The sequence below is a fragment of the Papilio machaon genome, chromosome 17, assembly GCF_912999745.1.
Source record: "Papilio machaon chromosome 17, ilPapMach1.1, whole genome shotgun sequence".
Lineage (NCBI taxonomy): Eukaryota > Metazoa > Arthropoda > Insecta > Lepidoptera > Papilionidae > Papilio > Papilio machaon.
In genome coordinates, this window is record NC_060002.1 from 357893 (window position 1) to 381510 (window position 23618).

The 23618-nt window shown below is 35.8% G+C and overlaps 1 protein-coding gene across 1 annotated transcript in view; it reads left to right on the forward strand.

The window, feature by feature from the left end:
- Positions 1-6023: 6023 nt before the first annotated feature.
- The window catches only part of LOC106708835 (homeobox protein homothorax), a 247825-nt gene continuing 230230 nt past the window's right edge, over positions 6024-23618 (forward strand). The window contains exon 1 of the mRNA XM_045681887.1: positions 6024-6290. Coding sequence (XP_045537843.1) covers positions 6276-6290 — 15 coding nt within the window. The 5' untranslated portion in view covers positions 6024-6275. The remainder of the gene's footprint in view (positions 6291-23618) is intronic.

The following is a 23618-nucleotide window of genomic DNA, read 5'->3' on the forward strand; positions in this document are numbered from 1 at the left end:
AAGGAAGCGGAATCGATGAAACATAGCTACTTGTTATTACGGCAGAATAATGATTCACTGAGATCAAATATCTGTGGGATTTTACTAATTTGAATATAGTGCCTAATCTAAATTGCGATGAATAATTAAGACATTTATTTTTATTAATGTTATAAAAGTTATAATTTCTCAAAGCTTGTTTGTTGATGTTGTTTGAAAATATTTTGCAAACGAGAACTAATCAATAATTAATGAAGTGATTTTTACAAGATATCAAATCTTTACAATTAACTTATTTATGGTATATTTATTCTGAAATTTAAAAGAAGTTGGAATTTCAAGACGCCGAAAATCTTAAATTTTCCTTTAATTTAACAGCTTTTATTGGCGTTGTTGACTTTTTTGAACAATAACAATAGAAAAATTGTTCTCAATCTAAATATAATGCTTGATCATTTTTATGACAGATACAAAACTTATAGTTAAAATATCTTTCTTAACTCCTTGAGTTTTTCTTTTATCCTGGTAATTTTCTAGGGTAAAAAAAACCTAGCTCAGGCACAGGCCCACCCGAGGCTATGAGGCCTCAGATAAAAACATTGTTTTCCAACTTACATTACAGTTACGAAGCAATCGTCATTGATAAATAACGAAAATAGCATTTATCCAATTATCTTATCATTTTATTCAATATTCAATAAATACAATGTGTGTAACCATATAAAAACAACATAATTTTAGAGCAAAAGAAAGTGATTTCGTATTTCAATATACTTAAGTATGAATGTTAGCCTTAATATTATTACAATTGATTAGTAACTTAATAAATCATATCATAATTTTTTCACAAGCTTATAATTTGTCTGTAAATCAAGTACTTAGCATCGATACAACTTTTAGTTCGTTTTTTTTAACGTAAATCTAAGTAATTATACAGCTGAGAAATAAACGATTGAAAAACAATATATTGTTACATTGTAGAGTTGTTGCAGTGGCGGTGGTCGTCAGCAAAAACTGCACTCGATGGTGCGTCACTGAGGAGTGCGGGTTTGACTTTGATACGGGATATTTACTTGCCATTTTAGCATAAAGTTTCTTTATAACAAAGTGAAGGAAATACGCCTAGTGATTAATAGTTGAAGCAGTCAAAACTTCTCTTACATACAAATTAACATAAACTTCTGATACATGGGTATTGTATCTTGATGTAAATTAATTCTTGTTGTATTGACTTAATTACATTTCAACTATATTATATATCTATTAGTTAATATTAATTTAATTGACTCTAACAGTAATAATAAGGATACGGATTACTTAGTACTATATTACTGAAAGCGCATAATTATACAATTTATACATTTTTATTAGTATATATGTAGACACTTAAATACATCGATAATGTCTATTCAAACTGATTTCTTTTTCTAGAATATCAGCCAAAGTATTGAGAACATTTTTTTCAAATACACTTCCAACTCACACACACAATATCTGTTACATATCACTAACCGCTTCCTACAATAATGCAAGTTTCATGTTTGATTTTTTTGCACATAAAAGTGTTTTATAATTAAATTTCATTGTTTAACGTTTCGTTATTTACGCCACTGGCCGACAGGGAGCGCTGTCTGTCGGACTATTTAGGTCGGCTAGCCGACATAGTAACGTCTAACATAGTAACTAATCGTGCAGTCCGTAAGCTGTAACTGCAACTAACGTGCTTTCAACCGTTACTTCAATTTCATGTAAGACGTTGTTAAAATGATTGAAGAAATTACTTTCTGCTTGTTCTAGATACGTTGTTACAAATATGGTATACTTTTAACAGTCGTCTAGGTCTACAATACACAAGGTTGCACTGCACGCGCGACGAGACAACAGAGATTGCAAGGGAAGTAAGAACTTTTGATTTTACATCTAATTTTCGCTGAGTTTAAATAAAATTATAATTTTATAGAATCATTGCATCTGTTAGTCGTATTAGTTTTATTCATTTGTTATCATTAAAAATCTTCTTCGTGGAAATAAAGAACTATTTTTGTTTCTTGCTACTCAACAAGAGATGGCGCTGCTTTAAGCAGACAAAAAAAAATCCAACTTGTTTTTATAAATAGAACAAACAGTAAATGTTTGCTATTGCAATTGTAGAAAAATCACGTGATAGTAAACAAAAACTTATTCGTAGTTTCCGTCATTTGTACGCTTGTCTAGTTGCTAACTCGTGCAGAGAGGATCGTCATTAAGCAAGGTAATTGCGCGCCGCCGCCGCTCGTGACTGACTATTGTTAACTTGTACCTCTAGTCAATGCACACACCGCGCCGCGCCGTTGCCGTGATACCTAGTTTTTTGCAAAACTTTACGATGTGCCGAGTTATTTCTTTGCACAATTAAATACTTGCGTGTTAAAGATACCATTTTCCTTGTTATACGACGTTAAAGAAATCGGAATCTTTCCAATAAAATATTATTTCATTGTTTCATTTTGAAATAATTTTCTAATAATATCAGAAGGTTGTAGGCGATTAGATAAATTTTTTATTTTCTAGACATTCCTTTTTCCTTTAAAAATGACCAGATAATACGATAAAGACGATTGTTTTTGTTATATTTGACCACCTCGATGAGTATAATATAGGATTATAGTAGCATATTTTAAGCTAAGCTTTTTGCAGCTTTTGGTTGTCAACAATAGATGTCGCCACTTACAAGTTTTGTCAAACAAAAGCAACGTAGAAATAATATTGATATTTTTTTTTCCTCCATAGAAAAGTTCATAATCCTATTGATAATTATTAATTGAATAAATTTTAAAATACATATCGCTTTTTAACACTGAGTACAGTATAGAGACCGACTTTATGTTTTTTTTATATTGTAGGTAAAAACGATATGCCTTTCTCAAGATAATCCAAAAAAAAAACTCGTATTGAGACGTTTGACAAATTAAAATGAAAGCAAAAACTTAAAACTAATTTAGATATAAAATGACATTACTTACTTTTGTCAATTTGTTGTAAGTAAATAGTAAAAAAGGACGCGTGTAACTTATCAACTCTAATGGAGTTGTTAAAACATATCACAACATGAAACTGCTACTCATACAAATGTACTTTTAATAAGGAAACAATATTGTTGTAGTACATTATTTTTTTTTTTATATTATAAGGTGGCAAACGACCAAGTGGTCACCTAAATTCGCCGAATTGGCGAAGTGACCAATAGATATCTAAAATTGCAGATGCCTTGCCTACCTTTAACCAACAGAGGAGGAGGTGACGCACAGAAAGATAATATTTTCTATACGCATGCGTCTCCTCTTCCGTCAAATCCACTTCTTCTTCCCATCCTTTCATTATATTAAAAGGGTAGGAAAGGTAAGAAGACTTTAAGACTAATCAAAGTCGTCTTCAACACACTCAGACTCATCAGATGAAATGCGAAATCGCTTTCATTTCAATTCTGTTTTCTGTGTGGTCATGGTATTGCAGCGAACGAGCCAACCCATTCGTGCAACGGATGTTGTTTCTGGCGTCTATCACTGTTAAATGTTTTTGTTAAATTATATGTGTTTTTCATAAGAGACATTTTTCAAGCTTTTAAAATTGTTAAGTTTTTGTTACGAATTAACAAGTATCATAACCTACTATAGCCTAGTTCTTCTATAGAAGATATTAGTTTCTTGCAAAGCTATTGTCACTTAACAAAGGTGATTTTGATCCCTAATATCTCCTTCAACAAAAATAATAATGAATAGTTTATCCATCCAATTGTATAAAGACTTCACTGAATATTAGCGTGATATTAATTCTTATTATATGGGTAACCTATGTGTACGTCCATTGCTGTTGGTGTTGTCAGCTCACATATGTAGATCCCCAGAAGACTGTCCAAAGTTTGAGGTGACTATGTCTTAGTCGAAAGTGGCTGTGGTGTCGCAAAAATCAACTGTATCTAAACTTTATTGTTAGGTACATTCCGTACATTTTATAGATACTTATGTACTAAAAGATCCAATCTTAATGAATCGAGTAAAATGTTTGCAAACTATTTTTAATATTCTATCACTAACATAGTTTCATATTTAATTTACATTTATCTGTTTAAAATAATTGTTTTACATATAAATTGTCGCCAGCGACTCTGTCCGCGCGGAATTAGAAAAATCTTAATGAGTAGCCTATGTGTTCTTCCAGATTATGGTCTACATCCATGTGATACCTTCAAACAAACATCCATCTATCCATCCATCTAAACTTAAACATTTATAATATTAGAATAAGATTATAAATTATCATGTATATATTAAGTCAAAGTTTGATTACGTATAATTACTAAGTTATGTTGAGCCGACGGCGAGAGTTATGATCGGCTTTAGGAAAACGATCTCACTCATTCTTATCAGGTAAAGTAATCATTATAGAAAAGGTGAAAATATATTTCTTTAATTAATAATATTTACAATTATATTTAAACATAATGTTAATTAAATTTAGTAGAAATAAATAAAAAAGATTGCAATAGTTATAATTTTTGTGACATAAATCACATATCACTGATTTACTTTTAAGATGATTGTTTCTGTCATAAAATGCCTTCATTTGAAATTAATTATTTTTCAATTTCAGAAAACTAATACACAACAAAATTATTATACTTTAAGTGTTTTTAAGAATGCCATTTATTTGGATCGAATTACTATAGAAATAATGAAATAAGTAAGTTAATCTTAGGTTTTAAAGATAATTGTTTTACGGCCGATATTGATCCTCTTACAAGTAGATAAAGAAAAGATTACTATGTAGAGTTGTAGAGTTGAGATGTATACATTACAACAAACTTTACTGTTCTAAGCTTTTTTTTTACCAAAGAGGTTTATTTTAATAAAATATCCTCAGAAAATAAGTAAAAGCGATTGCTATAAAAATATTATAATCGTTAAATTGCAATAAAAGCATTATTAAATTTAATTCGCCATCGTAAAGTTTTTAAAATGATCGCCATATCATAAAGTGGCATTTTATTAAATGTTAACTTCTGAGAATGTTACAGTATCCGTTTCCATTAGGTACTGAAACAATTGTACATACAAAAATGTGTTAAATACTAGGTACTGTTATTCTCTTTTGAAAAAACATTATTTTTATATATACGCAATGACATAAACGTAATTGTTTCGGTAATGATTTGACTCAATTCTTTCAACAAAACAATATAAGACAAAAGTGTAGAGATGTTAATATTGTTTTAAATGAAGTGTTAAAATGTTAATGATAGGAAATTTCCATCTAGCGTTAGTTGGTCACGAGTCACGACCCTGAACAACTGCACGCAGATAGATGACACACTTTGACACGGTGTCATCTATGAGCGTCACGTCCTGAGTTGGAATTGTTTCATGATTCGTTGTATTCTTGTGAACAGCTATTTGATATAAATTTTGGACATTTATCCTTCTCAAACTTTGTTAAAGCTTAGTTAGTATGGAATTACTTTTTTTTTAAAGGAACTGTCAGAAAGTATGATTAAAAAAGTATTGTGTGATTCTTGATGACTTATTTCCTTTTATTTACAACTGTTTGTATTTTTCTGGAAGCAATTTTCTTAGTTTAATCTTTAGTTGGAAGACGTGTTCGAAGGCAGTGTGGAGGTATGTCGGTGGCGGGCAAGGCAGGTCGCAACGGATGCTGCTCCTCTTACCTACGGGAGCTGGGCAGTGCTGGCGCATGCGCCTTCGCACCACACTGACACCTGTGCCTTGTGCCGCTGTCCTGCTGACAACATAACACATATCATCATAGCAACACACGCGTTCAACCAACTTATGGAAAACGCAGAAAAAACGCGCGTCGCGTTGGAAGTGCGCGCGCGAGTGCCGGCGGCGGGCGGCGGGCGGAGGGCGGCGGGCGACGGGGGGCGGGCGGCGGGCCGAGCGGGGCGGGCGGCAGGCGGAGCGGGGCGGCGCGCGGGATTGGCGGGCCGCGGCGGGTCTGGCGCCACGCCCCGGCAGGACGCGCGGTCGCGGCGCGCCAGTGTCCGCCAGACCGCCGAGCGCGCCGGGCCTCCCGCTCCCCGCGCCTCGCTCGGCTTCGCGTGCTATCGACCCCGAAAGTCCCGACCGTCGCGAGTGCACTATGACACTGGTGAGCTAGCGGGCCGCCGCCGCCGCCGTGACGGTGTCCATATATCCGAGTGTATGTGTTGACAGTGCTAGTGCAGTGTTAGCTCGAGCCCGTGACCAGAAACGTTCGTGGTGGCCAGCGGAGCCTTGCACCCGGGCTCGGGCCGAGCTCCCATGGCTCAGCCTAGGGTATGTACTGGCACGATGTGTCTCTGTCGCCATCACCATCTCTTCCACACTATAGCACAACACACTGATAGGAACACGATCACTTGCCGCAAGTGTAACAGTAGCGGTGTTAGGCGCGGGAAATTAATTTAGTCAGGATCACTAAGTGATTGAGTGGTTATCATGTATCTAGGCTTTACGTTATAAGTTCAAGGTAGAAATGTAAATGAGAGCTAGGCGCGGTGTGAGAGTGTTGACAGGCGCAACGCGACTTGTGACAAGTAGCGCGCGTTCAGAATACGTAACGACGTTGCGGAGCAGTTCGGACGCGGGAGTGTGTCTAAACTTAATCTAAACAAAAGGAGCGCGACATAGAATCTATAAATCTCTGATATCCCACTAACATCTATTTAAACATCGGTAACATTATAATAAAGTTCGTATACGACGCACGAATACATTAAAAATCGTAGACAAACCTTTAATTTAATGCTTAGAAAAGTTCATCGATCGTTTAATAGTCTCATTTACGTTTATATTGTGCCATAACTTGATTTGAACTTTGATAGGAAGGTTCGTGGTTGTCGCGGGCGAACACCTGATAGAATTGCTAGACTTTGTTAAAACGTTAGCGACAATAAATGAGATAAAATGGCGTTGCAGCGGGGGGCCCATTGTGCCCGCTGCTCTTATGGGGTCGGTCCGGGACAGTGGGATCCTCGCGGGGCTGCAAGCGGCTTTGAACGCACGGTTGGGCACAAAAGGGCCTATCTCGGAAACCAACAATAAAATTCAATTGACAATGAAAAGAAAAAAGTTTTTTGGTGCGCACCACAAAGATACCCTAACGGAACATGAGGAGACAACTTTCCTAAAGATTTAGGGCTGCCTTTGTTTTTGGGTAAGGGACCAAGAGAAAAAAAATAATCCTTGTTTTTTCATTTGTATCTTTTATTGGCGACAGAACTACCTAGCTGCCTCTATTCTCCTCTTTTATATTATACATAAATAAAAAAATATTAACATAACAAACATTGTTACAGAAAAAAATTGTTCTTTACGTATAATATTTTTTTTTTATATCTGACTAAGAATCTTTAATCTCATTTATAATCATTTGAATAAAATTTTGAACACTTTTTTTATCTTTCAATTTTAAATCAAATAACATGCGATAATATTATAAAAATCAAATAACCTTAGTTAAATAAAAAGAGAGTGAAATCAACGATAACAGTACGAAATGTTTAGTTTCCATGGCAAGCTGCGTAGAAACTAACTTATAACATAAGTGATTTAACTTCAAGCCATATCTTTTGTTTCTAACAATCTATATGTTAAAAACTATCAACATGGTATTTATGCCACGGCCAGTCACCATATTATGGTCCTAGAACCTAGATACTTGAATAACCTAAGCCACTACTTGTATACTTAAGATAATCAACAACGTTTGCGTACATATTCAATTTAACGCCATTAATACTTAAGTTATATTCAAGAAAATAATTTTGTATAATATGTTTGATTCTAATTTAATATACGGCCTAGTAGGTAAATAAGTAATAATAAATACAAGCACATATTATAACTTAATAGCATATAAAATATTCATTATGCAATAACTTAAGTAAAATTAACTTAGACAAAACTTAACGCTATAGTAGTAATAAATAAAAACATTTTAAACCTTTTCCGGCCGACTATATTTAAGTAACTTAAAGTAATAGACTTAAAATCAAATAATTTATCTTTATGATTACATTGTTTTAGGAAAAAAAAAGTATTTAAATTTTCCTTAAGAAATTAATAGCTATGTAAGCATTTGAATACATTTTCATTTTAATTATCGACGGCCGCCGCAATGAGAACTTATTAAAAATGTGTGAGAAATAAACCGTATTGTTAATTTTAAAGCCCCGAAGTATTTGAAGCGAATTCTTTAGTACGCTATTTATTTAAAATTCTCCTCGAACAACAAATAGTGTATAATATTTGGAATTCTAAAACCAACGACCACTGATAACCTAAAAAAATTTATCTTTTTTTTATCAGCGTTTAAAATGATTGTTTTGAATAATGATAATTATATATAAATCAAATTATATTAAAATGTTACAATTTTGTATTCAATATTATTATAGATATAACTAAATATAACGTAACGTATAACATAGTGGATTGCGGAGATTCGTTTGGTCACGCCAAATGATTGTCGGTAATCTCTGCCTACCCCTCTGGGTTATAGGTGTGAGTTGTGCGAGTGTGTATAACATAATGTCGTTTAATAAATGTAGTTTTAATAAAGCATTTATCTATTTACGATTTACAACGCACATGTTCACGGCCGTCGCCGAAATTACTCGTTCGAGTACAAAATTGTATTGACACAAGACTTGTTGATTTATCCGAGAGAGGACGTCGTAAACTTTATGATACATCGATAAGGATATTAATTTGTCGTATAATAGTGGATAAATAATCGGTGATAGTGCCGCATTCGGACTCGGCAAGATAACGAGGTCCACAACCCGCCGACGGTTTATAGTTTATCGTTATAGCGTAACGTTATAAAACATAAAACGCTATAAAATGCTATAACAAACGGTTACAAAAACTATAATCTACGACATTGTTAAACGTTTGAAACCAACACTTATTTATAACCTAAAATCAAACGTTACAATCGGATTTATTTATAGCTACATTGAATGTTAGCATTATTCTTTTACCAACTTAAGTACGCGGAATTCAAATAATTAATTTTTTTTATTTCTAAGCGATACGCTACTGGAATTAATAAACCGTACTGAAATTAAAAAAATGGATAAAACAATGATACTGTTCTCATATCTCTGTAAGCAATTTATACTGAGTTATCTATTATAAAGAGAAAAGATTTGATTGTTTGTTGGTAGGTATTGAGTAGGCTCCGAAATTACTGATTCGATTTGAAAAATTCTTTCACTTGGAACGCTACAATATTCACGGATGACATAGCCTATATTTATAACTAGTTTTTTTTTAATTCAGTACAGATGTAGTCACGGGAAACTACTAGTATTTAATAACCGAATAAAGGAAAGTGTTCTGTTAATTTTATAAATGTTTACACAAATTATAAATGATTCATAATCAAAATATTATAAAATAGTCGAAATACTTTTTAGCCGAATATTATATTGCCGGCTGTCTATCTGTCTGTCCGTTTTATAATAATATACATGATTATTTTAATCACCAGCGAAATGTTAAATTACATTATGAATAATTTAATATTATAATGTAAAATCGTACGATACATTTTATTCGAGGCGCCGTTCAATTGATAAGAGAGATTTGATTATCTAGATCGGCAAATACGTACGCTGTTAATATTGTGAGATAATTGTAGCTGAAGTTAATTAAAATAATATACATTCACGATAAATTAATATTGAAAGTGAGAATTTATTTTAACTTTTGATTAGAACAACACTGTACCTATTAAGTTTACCTATGAACAATGATAGTTGAATTTTGTACTATTTTTTGATAATTTTGCTATAAAAGTGTATTAAGTGTTCCTTCATTCAATATTGTTCATTAAGTATCATATAAATTGTTTAAAAAACGGGACCTAATCAAATAATAAATCATAATGTAACTAGGTACTAATTGCCCGTCGGTACTTACTGTATTTTATATAAATAACATAACAGTTAGATACCAAAATATACGTCAATATATTCCTTTTTATATTTTTGAGATGAAGTATAATCAATTTAACAAATGAAATTAAAAAAAAAAACATTTTTAATTACGCATGAAAATATTGATATAAAGGTAAAAAATCGTTAAAAGTTATTACTTACGTCACAGAATTAATGCAATTACTATAAAATTCAAATAAACTTTGAGGTTTCAGGCATTTTCTTTTATATTGATAATTGCAGAAATATTGTGCTTGGAAAGCAATGATTATAAAATCGTGATCATCTGATAGCGTGTCGCCATTACTGCTACAGGGTTGCCATGTTGATGACTTTGCATTTAAAAAATATGTTAACATTTTCTTGTGTCTAAACATCTATTTTATATTTTTTTAAATTAAAATGCATTTTTTAAATATTATGCAGTTTTTTATTAAATTATCAGAATTGTATATTTAAATGCGGATTATGTTAAATGTTAACACGGTTAAAATTATAAATAATAATTAGCTAAATTAAATTCTACATTAAAGTTAAATTAAATTTACAGTTGTCTTTAGTAATTATAACTCAGAGATATTAAACGTTTCCTAAATAGTTTATTTAATCATAAATGTGTATTAAAATTAATCATAAACTTTTAATTATCAGAAACCGATCCAATAGTACATTTGAAAAAAATACAATTGGTCAATTGATTAAATGATATCAAAATTTGTTTTTAATATTAAATCACAAAATCTGTACACCTGTAGTAAGGTTACATTAGTCGTTGTTTTATTTAGCCCTATTTTTCTAAATTTGTGCCAATCATTGTGGCCATCGTCACATGAAATTTATTATTGGCATTTATTTGCTATTGTTAAGATAATGCTAGCAATTTAATTTAAGACGAAGCACAGATAATACAATTTTATATAGGAAAGTGTTGAAAAACTCTAAGTTTGGGTTCCGTCGGTAGATAACGCGGTCCCTGATATGTCTGGTATTAAGGAATAAAAAATCACAAAGTTATTTTATATAAATGACTCATTGTAAAATTATTGTTTATTTTAGATAATTTACTAATGTCTGTACATTTTTGAATTTAGAATTAATATGTTTGTCTTCATAAAATTATAGCTTAAAGCTTTTTTTTTCTAAAATGATACAAAATTAGTTCCAAAATTAGTTGTTGCAATACATTAATGTATTAAAAAAATTATGGTCAAAAAGGAATAAGTTAAAAACCGATCTTTAGTTTCATTATAAATTTTAGGGCTTGCTTGCGAAATGTATGCGGTCTCCAGAGCCGAGTTACAACACCTTCGCCGTTTCGCAGATAATAAAAATAATGAAGTACTCAACCATAGAGCAATAGATAAACGGTGTGTGTCGATGGCCGCTCCTTATTCTATGAACACAAATTAACTCTAATTAAACCAATAATCTGTTTAACAACTCTCCGTATCGTTTACTGTTTCCAAATGAACTGTCCCTGTTAACTGACGTTTGACGCATTTTGCACTTAGCAACTTTTTCACCCACATTCTTAGGGAAATAAACCGAGGTATTTTTTTCATAGGTAACAATAAATTTATGAAAGAAAGCACTCATATCTGTGTGCGTAGATCTAAGGCATTAGGTGTGAGCGTCACAAGATTTTATCAAAATGCTCGAGGTCACTTAACATTTGAAATTTTTAAACATGCTTTTAGTATTAAAGTATGCGTTATTCAATAATTTATAGGCCTCCACAATGAATATTAATGCATTAATAAAATCTTTGATATAAGTAACTTTTAACAAAGATATCACTAAAACATAATTAAGATAAATACTCAGTGATTATTTTATAAAATCATATTGATATAAACCAACAGGTTGGTATATTTCTTATGCTACATACACCTCCGGTTGCTTATCTGTGCAAAAGTAAAAAAAAACACCTAATTCGAATACGCTTATCCATTCTAGAACGTCAAACCCGTCCCGCCAATTCGGTGACAGATAAAAAAAAAACACTTAAAACGGTCATCGGCTCTATGGTGACCAAATAAATAAATTAATTCTGTTCCATTATATAACAGTATACATACACGAATGATATATTATTATAATAAAAACACGAACCGGTCGAGACATTACGCTTTAATGCGATCTTGTGATTACAACTGGCTATTTTTCAATTCGGATTATTCTATGTTAGAAAATGGTCCGGCGGCGATGAATGCGTCACTAGTTTTTACCGTGGGCAGCGTATGGCGGTTACGATACGACCTGACACTGCCTATAAGTTATTTAATACTTTCAATTCGTTATCGTAGTTCAGACTCTACACCATTATTGTATCGATTCCTATTTCAAGTTGTTTAAAGAGATTATAATTGGTTACTGTAAGAGGTACTATCTGTTGTTTTTGGTGTTTATTGTAAATTAATTATAATTATCAAAAGTTTTAAATGTAACATACAATATTTTTTTGTGAAGAATTGCTGCTGTATTTAGAAAAGATGATAAAATTAAAAATTCTTTTGACGTTATCATTATAAATCATACACATTAAAGCATCTTATTGTGAGTCCATTTTGACCTGACAGTGTTTTGAATACGTATCTGTGGTAAGGGCCGTCGGGCCGATCGTGGGTGTTTGTAGATTAGCGGTGCCGAGCGCCCGAGCTCTTTGTGCCCGTTAATGCACTTACGGATATGCTTTAATCGTAAAAATTCGGTGATTACATTGATGTATACGCTCTCAATCTGTTCTGGGACTAGTCAGTGTACACTGCTTTCTCTAAAATAATAGGTACATATAATAATTAAATTTGAGGATGCATTTTTTGTCGTATTAACAGCTAGCCACATTTGAACGGTGCTTACTGGTATTATTGGCGTATCTATGTGCTAGTAGCAATTATATATCTCCTTTTTTGCAAATGAAATAAAATCAAAAAACCTAGTGACCCTTATCCGCTGTGTATATTTTTTGTGGCCTACTTGGAGCAGTCAATATTTTTAGTATTTTTCTATTAAGAGAAAAATGCAAATCTAGTTGATTTAACGCATTTTACTTTGAGTAGATTTTGTTATAATATTTTCACTGTGAATATTTTAGTTTTAATTCTTGCGAAATAAGAGAAACCTCGTCAAATATTAAAGATGTCTGCAAATAGATAATGCAAGGAAATTGTCACGTTGACAGATAAAAAAATTGTTTTTATCTATCAAATAGCGGACAGTCGCTTTCTATTGCACGTTGTCTATGCATTTTGTTTTGCATATTTAGATTGTTTAACGGTCCCGACAGATTTATTGACTTACATTTTAAAATTAAGAAACTAAAAAACACGTCCTCCATTTTGGGAATGCACTTTGTTGCATGAATACGACGGGAAATGGATTTGGCAGCGCAGATAACGTTTTCTAAGTTTGTCGAATCGTGTTGTTATATTAATTGTTGAGATAAGTGCCGTCGAGTGTAATTTCAATATTATTGAAATGCATGTTTTTATCATGAAATAAGATAAATACGTTTGTAGATATAGCTTAAAAAGCTTCCTAATTATTAACATAATGCTCAAAATTCGTGTTTCTTTTTTAACACAGACTACAGAAAATATATATGTATAAATTTTACTTGTAAATGTGCGCATGTAAACAGATTTGATTTAAACTATCATGTAACATTAAAACCTGCATTAGGACTAGAATTTAACAGTTGATAAACTTGGAGTACTTACTCGTACTAATAAAAATATTTGTTTCTTTTTTCGTTATCAATCTAACACTCTAACCGCCATCATCTATGTCGGAGAACATTCAAATCATGGAATATAATTAAGAATTCTAACAAAATAATGTAACGAGTTCGCAAATGTAAATCTATTGTAAATGAGTCCGCATTGGACGCGGGACGCGCCCACTCATTTGTTATTAAGATTTCGTTGGTTTTGGGGTTCCATAGACATCGAAAAATACTTTAAAAAACTTAACTAGGTACATAAAAATTAAACTGCTCTGAGTATGTTTAAAATATACGCGTTACTAGTAAATAAATGTGAAAATTAACTGTATTTAGATTTTTATAACATGCAACACTATTCCGACAAATATCTATGCTGTAGGTATATATTATTTGCCATAAACGGTTTCTCTGTCTGTTTGTTTTCTAATTTATCTGAATTTTATTATTCAATGATACCGAATAAGTGCTCTCAGTCAAACGTTGCGGGAGCTGTGCCTCATGGAGCAATAGAGCTTGCGGAGCGGATGGGTCGCTGTCGCTGGTCGCGGCAGTGTCGAAGCGCGCATACCGACTAAGCCTGCCGATGTATTATTCCTAACGCGTCGTTTTTTCAATTTGAATATCGCTGTTCATTTTCCGATTGCCTCTTTGTAGAGGCGCGTTAATTGCGCACTTTGGATTCAAAGTTAAATCGCGAGCTCACTAATTTGAGGGTCCATTGTGTAACCGAGACTTAAACAACTTTTAAACGCACACCCCGTGAATGCCTGATAGATCGGCGGGCGATCGTACACCCAATAATAATTAACGGACGATTTTGCGTTCGTCTTAAAGAGAGGGTACAAATCTGAATTTCTTGTGGCCTTTAACCGAGTAGAGATTTAATAAATATCGTACAATGCATACAAAGTTTATGCTTTTGCATTAGATATTCTAGACACGGAATTCTTTTCGTCGGACGCCGTCGGAGCAATGTTTATCGGAGATCGACAAATTCTCGGGTATAATTCCACTAATATGTGTGTGGGTTACATTAAGTAAAATTAATTACGGCGAGCTGACTCAGCAGCGCGGCGGTGGAAGGGTTGGAACAACAATGGCGTCGAGTGGCTGCACCGATCTTCTCGATGCATTCGAATTCACAACGGAAAATAAACTTCGCTATAATAATAACACATGTTTAAATTTTAGTTAACGGCTTGTGTTTTTCGGGCATAAGATAACAAGGTACAACTTTTCACTGTGCAATTTAGAGCGCGAGTTTCGTTGACTGTTTTTAAGATATTCTCGGTAAGATAAATAGACGACCATTAGAGTAATTAGCAAGTCTTATCTATTACATTATCGGTGTAAAGACGCTAAGGTTAGGTCTGGAGCTGGTTTTTAAGTGCGAGTGTGTCGCTGCGGCTGGCCCGGTCGGGGCGCGCGGGACGCGGGCGGCGCCGGGGCGATGACCAAATTATTGCCAAGAACGAGTCCCGCGACCGCCGCCGACGCGCCCAATTCCCTGGTTCCCGCTCCCGTACTAAATCTTGATAATGCTCTTTACGCAAAATTAAAAATATTCCAGTAGGTATCGGCCGGCGGTGGTTAATTGGCCGCCATCTCCACAATCTCGTCAAAACAAACGTATCTGTTTATGATTATTGTAATGTGCGGCGCGGGCGTACGCTTTTGTTTTGACTAGTCACCGCGTAGTATCCATCGTAAATTTAATGTGGCCATGTATAATTTTATATCGGCTATAAAAATGTAATGTACTCGCGCATAAAAGACGTGAAATTCCCGCGTTCGGATACGCCTCGCTAACAGATTTCGAACTCAAATAGTCGATCACGATGGACGTCGCGGTGCGAGCATCCCGTATTCTCTGCGACAATAGAGGTAACGAACGCACAAACGGACAGACGCGTTAATCAGAACCGCGTGGGCGCGTGGGCGGCTCCGTGTCAACGTTATTTATGACGAGAGACCTTTTTTCAAAGGTTTTGTCCTCAGCAAAACCGGCGATCATATCGAGAGCTAGATATCATTTCTAATTACTGCCGAATGGTGAAAAGTTTCTTTTTGATTTATCTATGCAGGTGGGGATTATTTAAATATAGAGAGCGCTGTCGGTAGAGCGCGGGGGATAATTTGGCCGTGCGTTCATTTTATTACTTGAATAAAAGCAAAACGGAGACGTCCGTCGCGTCAAAAGGAAACGGTTATCTTAAGGAAGGCGTATTTACGTAAAATCTGAGCGACTGAAGGAGAGTGCAGGGGCGAGGGCGCGGGGAGGGCAGCAGACGATAAGGGCGGCGTCTATCGCGGCGACTGCGGTCATGTGCCAGCTATTGACCCCGCTGTTTACACTGGCCCGCGGGACAAGAAAGATAAAATTGCGCATCATACGTTTATACACGAACTTCGATAACAGTACTTTCAATTTGTAAACATAATCTCGGGGCGATCGGGTTAATGGCGCTCTAAATTAATTTGGACTTCATTAAATTTGTTTGTTTATATAATTTAAACGCTGGCTGATAACGCTTGGACGATTGTATTTAAAAAAATATAAAATCCGCTGATGCGGTGCCCCAGCCATCGCGGCGATATGTTTGGTCGATTACATTTTCAAAAGAGCACATTTTGTAAATGGAATAGGAACTAAAACTTTCATCCGCGGACTTAAAGCGACCGTTAAAGTTTCCCTCGCGATACTTTCCGAACGATAAATCCGCTCGCGAATTGAGCAAGCCCGCGCCGCGCCCGCAGCACCCGCCGCGCCCGCCGCGCCGAGCTGAATCCGCGCCGGTTATATTTAGAAGCCACTAAGAAAAACACACTCTACATTACAAAATTAATATTGAAACGTTTTTAGACAAGCGGCGGGGGCGATGCTACCTTCCCAATTCGATTTTAGACGGAGCCCTACCGGTATTACCGTACGTCAGGTTTTTTACCTGACATTATAATTACATCAGCTATGGTCCAACCTTGTATCGATACGAGCGAATTGATAAATGTTTTATCTTTTTTATGAACATGTAGGCAGTCAGCCGCGCCTGCTTGGATTTGAGACGTTGTCAGTGACAAGCGCTTGGCGGAGCCAGAGTTGCTCCTGCCGCTTCCGCGACTGATTCGTAGCATGTCAGAGCGACAGTGATAGCCAGCTGCAGTAATTAGGCCCGGGGCCACCACGTGTCGCGGCTGACGCGGCCCGCGCGGCCCCGCACGGCCCCGCTCGACCCCGCGCGGATGGGCAAATGGGATAATGGTCGTCTGGGCCCGCATCCGGCGCGAGACTCGGATACGACTCTTGCAACGCTCTGGATACAATTTTTCAATTAAATCGACCAGACAGAAGATCCCTAATAGGTGTCGTTAAGAAGTCGTGTGCCCGATTTTCGATCCGTCCCCGTAACGAGGCCGTTTTATTAGTATTTATGGTCGTGAAACAAACGCTCGCAGCGATCCGCCGCCTTTTGTACACTCACAGTATTATGAATGAAACGGAATTTACGACCAGCGCCTTCTCTAGCTTTATATTACTATTTAATTTAAGTGGCTCTTGTCGATTGTCGCCGTCGCCATCGACGGCTGCCGTGCGCCGTCCGCTGGCGCGTCTCAATCCGCTCTCTGGCCCTAAGCGAGATCGACAAAGATTTTTCTAAGTTTTACGGTCGTATTACGTCTGTCCGAGAAGCAGTAAAATCCAATACGAGCGTCGCGCGAGCCCTAACGAGGCTCGATTTACCGCTATCAATTTTTAAAATACATAAAAACGCACCTCGAATTTAATTATACCACCACTTAACGCATATTTTTGAATTCGAGTTAAGAAATACCATACCGTCGTACCCGGTAGTATTATTATTAAGCGGTGTAAACTATTCAAACATATTATTCACTGTTACGAATCGCTTCTGGTAGGCCCCTACGTAGTGAATGCGCTGCCAGATGACAGAGGGAGGAGACGGCGCTACGGCCGGGCAGGGAATCAGAAAGGGACGGGACGCTAAGGGTGGCGTCGCTGACGTCCCACCCCGTGTCGGGCACAAGTGACGCCGCTGTCTTCCCCGGCCGCGGCCGCCTGCCTTCCAAACCTCGTCCCTTTAGCTATGTTTTTTGTACATAAAACTACTCACAAATGTTTTGAATTCCCACATCGATGATTTACCGACGGCGTTCGAAGCTCGGCCGCGCACCGCAGCTTTTGCAATGATTAGTCATACACTCGCCAAAAAATATTTCATCTCTAAACTTCTCGGAACCGACCTACGCCAGTTTTAAAATTTTGTGTCGTAAAAAACTATAATCCGGCTGCGAAATACGAACGAAGTTTAAATAACTAAATCGATTAACTCAGCGGCTTTAATTATCGCGGCGGGTTCGAACCCGCGCGTATGCCGCCGGGTCATCGGGTACACCGAATGCGTTGAGCGCCCGCCGTAGCTTAATCACAACCGAGGGCACAAAGCCATACGGATCGCAAAAAGCGACCCAAACAAACGAACTTATTACTCGCTGAAGATTCCCGGTGAGAAAAAACCGCAGGAATGTCATTTAAAAAAATTAAAACGTAAGATGCTTTTATTTTTTTTCGTTATGCCGACCGAAATGGACTAAAGGTTATCTCGGAGGAAAAAAGGCGGGACGGAGCGATTCCATTTTTAAAACGTATCATTTAATTTTGGAACCGGCTTTCAAGACGTCAAAAGGTGGTCATTACGCGTTTTGGAAATATATAATGAGTAGTTTTATCATGTTTTGGGCCGGGACAGTTGACGCCTCCACGTGTAGGCCCTGACCCGGCGCGGCCCAGCTCGGCTCAGCTCGGCTCAGCTCGGCTCAGCTCGGCCAGCATCAGAACATCATAGATAACGAACTCATTTAGATTTTATCACTAGTATTTTATGAACGTTATTAAGGACCACGAAATGTCATTGACGAATACTTAACATATAATTTTACGAAGTATTTGTAGTACTGTAAACTATTGACAGTGATATTAATCGCTTTGTGTTTTTAGCAAATTATTAAGTTTTGTCGTTTGAATTACAATCAAGTATGAACTCATTAAAATATTTTTAATATAGTGTAGTATGTGAGTAACATTCCGAGGTCAAACAATTGGAGACCTTTGAATATTTACTTTGATCAGAGCGAATGTGAAGTGACGCAACAGGTGCGGCGTACGTTTATGCCTTATCGATTTTAACTAGTTTCACTAAAGTTCACCAATCATACTTTCTTAATATACTCGTATTTCTAATATTAAGATTCCTTTGTGAACCAATCTTTGTCACATTATCTATCAATGAGTGATTCGCATGTTCGGTGCTCGCAGTCTAATCGTCCAATAAACCTCGCACTGACATCAATAATAAATATTTCATTACTTTATTTGTCACGTGCCGACAACTATTGTACAGATTCAGTAATTACAGATTGACATATGCGATATGATACGATGCTACATTGTTTCTGTGGTGGCTTATAAAAAAATATTTTCGATTCGAAGGCGAGGTGTCGGTGCGATCATTACAGAATTTTAATTACCCCTATCCCTTCATACGTGACGGAATGTCAGTCGGCACTGACCTAAAAATTTATGGGAAAATATTTTTGTTGGAACGACGTGTTTGTTTACTTTCGTACTTTATTGTTGTGATGATAAGAGTTATAATCGCGTGCGGCTCGCGATCTGGACGAGGAACGCATGCTCTGAAGACCGTCGCCATATGTAAAGTGACAAACGCCTACAAATTAATGACGCAAGCCGCAGAAGTGTGTCACGACGAGCCGTGATCGCTCCCGCTCCCGCTCCCGCCCGAGGAACAACCACCAACTAAAGAGAACCTCTGAAAACGATTTCTCTGGTCATTAACACTATATTTATCACAACTAAATATGAATTTTATTTTCATTCCTTTACTCCTCAATCTTCTTGTCTTATAACAAACTGTCTTACAAATATCACCCAGACGCTAATTTCATTCAAATATAAAAGTTATGTGAAGGAAGTTATGTTACATTTTATGTAGGAATTTTGCAAATGATATTTATTCTCTTCTTGCAATATCTTTCTGGATAAAGCTTTTGTTATCTCGTTATAATCGATACAACGAAAACCAACAGAAACCTTTGTCGTGTGTAGGCGCCATAAGCCAGGCTACGGACATTAAGTGCTCAGTGCCAGTGGTAGCCGGCGGGCTGGCAAGTTGAGCTCTTATCGCGTATCGGTGTGCGTGCCACAAAACTGAAAACAATGGCCTCTTCTGTAACCACATGCGCCATCTTGAAAAATACATTCAAATCACTACGTTCATTCATATTGCAAATTAAGAAACATAATAACGATAACAAACGTTCTTATTCCACTTAGTATATCTGAAATTAGGTACGACAGTGTGACGGATATTTAAACGCATTGTAAGCGAGGAGTAAACAGCGCGGTTGTATTTTTATGCTCCCACCTCTACATTTAAGTGGGGATATTAAACGCGGGCCTCCTTTACTACATCGTAAAATGTCCGTCATTTAAAAGCATATTTATAGAGGCGAGGCGTCGCGCTACAGCCTCTCCCATTGTTTTGAATTTGATCCAATAAAAATACCTACCTCGGACGCCATTTTCATATCGCCTGTACAAATATAGCAAGCGCCAGTCGCTGCCCGCCGCCCGTCGCCCGCCGTCACCCGCCGTCACCCGCCGTCACCCGCCGCAAGTAATAAGGGTCACATCTGTTTAATTCACAGTCGATCACCAGCTTTTCTTATTAACGCAGCTTTAATTACCAATATTGAGTATTTGCGATTACACTAGTGTCTATAACGTGGTGATAAGGTTGAAATTATGTCATTCCGGATGTCTCTCACCGATATTGCAATGATTGCGGCACAAGCAAGCAGTTAAATAAGTAATTATGATTTAGGAGAAGGTTTTACGACGTGCATTATTGTTGCGAGCCGCTAATCGTTGCCGCTGCGACTTCGACCACGTTCCCTGATTAATACGAACCTAGTTAATGGTTCGTGTAGAAATCTAGACCCGGACTATAATTAGGTTACAAGAAATAATAATTATGAACATAACTATGGATTCATTGCATATTATGTTTAACGATTACGGTAAAATTTAACTGATTTTAAATACTGATAACTATGTTGAAATTTTAAACGGTTTTTACTTATTAATACGTAAGATTTATTTCCTAGTAAAACGTAGAGAATAACACAGTACTTACCAAATAATTAAAGGGCTACGGGACTCAAAGCTATGCTAATATTATATCATATTTACAATAAAAGCAACGAGATGTGAAGGACGTTAACCCGTTGAAAAGCGATACGTTACCCAAGACATGCGCTGGTTTTTGATATCCAAAATGTTATACTTTCAAACCGAATTACATATAACAAAGTTTCCTAACATTAGCGACCAGTGTTTCAGTTATTTATTTATTGAAAATAATTATTTAAATATTATTAAATGTTATAGAAGTCATTAAATAAGACTAGCTTTTTGTTAACTTTATCTTTGTATCAATCATGACCTTTGCATTATACAAAACTCGAATGTACTTTAAAGTGGTTCGCAAGGCTTTTGTGACAGCTGACTATACAATTTCTAAGTAAACGTGTGGTAATGAAGCGGAGACCTAGGAGCACCCCGCTGCGTCACCCGCTGCCCGCGGCGTTATAGCCGCCCCCCATGCTATGAACCACTGATTGTGCTATAAGCCTTTATATACGATCATCTCATAATTTGGAGGTCATCTGTAGTTTATCTTTGAAGGACATTAAAAATATATAGAAATAAATGCGCATTTTCTTTTTGAATTACAAAATCAATAGCCTTTGGATAGCAAAGGAGCTTTGATAAGTGAAACATCAGCCCAAATGTATTTTCCAGTTTGCACTTTCAATGCATACTACGACATGTGTGACAATTGATATCTTTTGCTTGTGAGTTAGCAAAGCAATTGAAGTCATTCTGAGCTGCATCCTTACGAGTAATTGAGCTAAAAAGCTCCCCTTGTCTCTGGCTGAAAATGGAAATATGACGTCATTCAATATCATAACTCGAAAGCTATATAAACACGGTAAAAACTAATAAAAATAATTTACTACGTCGTAGCAACATTTTTTACTTAATACGAGCAAGGAAAGCGAAACCGTTTTTATTTAGAGCTCCTTCTAAGCGGAGTTAAAACAAAGGACATGTTTATTTATGCCCCGATGTCGGGAATGACAATCACTACCATGTTCGGCGGCCGCCATCTTTATTATTGCAGTTTTATGATATTAACCTGCAGCTAGGACATGCAGCGACACCGAGATCCGTCATTTATACTTGTCCATTTCTGTTGTAATAAACTTATTAGCATCAACATTTCCGCAATAAAAGCTGTTAGAATAATTGTTCGTGCAATCGTAACGATTTATCGCCGTCCAGAGAAGAATGTTTAATTACAGTTTTTTGTTGCAATCACGCGTTCACACTGTCACTTGTAAACATTGAGTGCGCGAATAAAGATGTAAATACCTGGTGTTAATTAAGAATTGACAAATGATAGTTATTGATTTATTAATGTTGATTTAAGTTAGAAACTTTTCTTGTCATATAGTTTGCTAATATATTAACAATAAATGAACTCTGTCCGAGTTCACATATATCTTTTCTTAGTATTCAAAACTGACAATCATTTTATAACGGTCTGTATAATTTTAATAAAAATTACGAATATTTTTTTACCTTAAATGTTCCAAGAATTCATGAATACCTAAAAAATAATGGCGATTGTCATCGGCAATAACAAAATGGCGGTCGCCGTGAAAGGTATACAATCAAGGAATTAATTCGCCCGCTATAATAATGGATACGTTCTCCCCGCGCTCTGTAATTTTCATAATACCTAGGTACCTTATGGGCAAGTGCTAGGGCGCCTAGATTGCGGGGTAATAAGACCTAGGTAAGGTGATAGTTACAGTGGGCAGGACAATTTGCATCGGTTACTACATAATGAGCATAATTTCATTTTTACCCTTCATTTCTTTGATGGCGGAGTTTTTAAATCGATCCAATGAAAATGTTGGGTACCTTTCAATTTATACAAATTCAAATTACACTTTTTCGACTAAATTTTCTTTCTTACACTTTGTGTGCAGTTAGTTTTTAGATACTTAAACCAATCGTATATATACAAGTTAAGTTATTCTAAATTTAATGCTAACCATATTGAACATGCGTCATGTCGCCAACTCAGCGAACAATGCGAATCAAAAGCCTCTTATAGTTTTTAGCCTTCGGTCTACAAAGAATTTTTTTTTTTCATTGTTAAAAGCGTATTGAAGGTAAAGAATTATCCTCTAACGTATTTCTCTTTTGTTTAGTCACATTTTTATAAAATAAAGAACCGTTTCATAAAAAAAAACTTATCAAATTTAGAATTATATTACTTCTAGTTATAAGAAAACTGAGGATGAGCGTATATTGCTTATTTCATTTAGGTCAGTCATGCTTTCCACACATTCTCCGAGAGGCTCCGTGACTGTAGGCAGTTAAGCCGTAACTCCACTGCATAGATTATCTGTGCGGGCAATTCGCGCCGCTAATGCCGCCGCCAGACGAAAACATTTACTGTTTTTGCCACTCATTGCCAACTAACGCATTCTTATGCAGCTTTGTTAAAAACTATACTTGATAATCATATTAAAGGCTGTTATAATATGAAAAAAAAGCTATAGTAGCATCTTTGTCGGTTTGTATCTATAGTATTTTCAATTTTAATTTCTCTGAGATTTTTATTTGAGATTAAAAATTACTATCCCAAACTTTTTCTTATTAAATATTTGTGTTATTATTTTCGTACAGATAAATACTTTTAATTAAACGGATATTATTAATCGCCAGTATTAAATACTATAATCGTTCTGTCAATATAT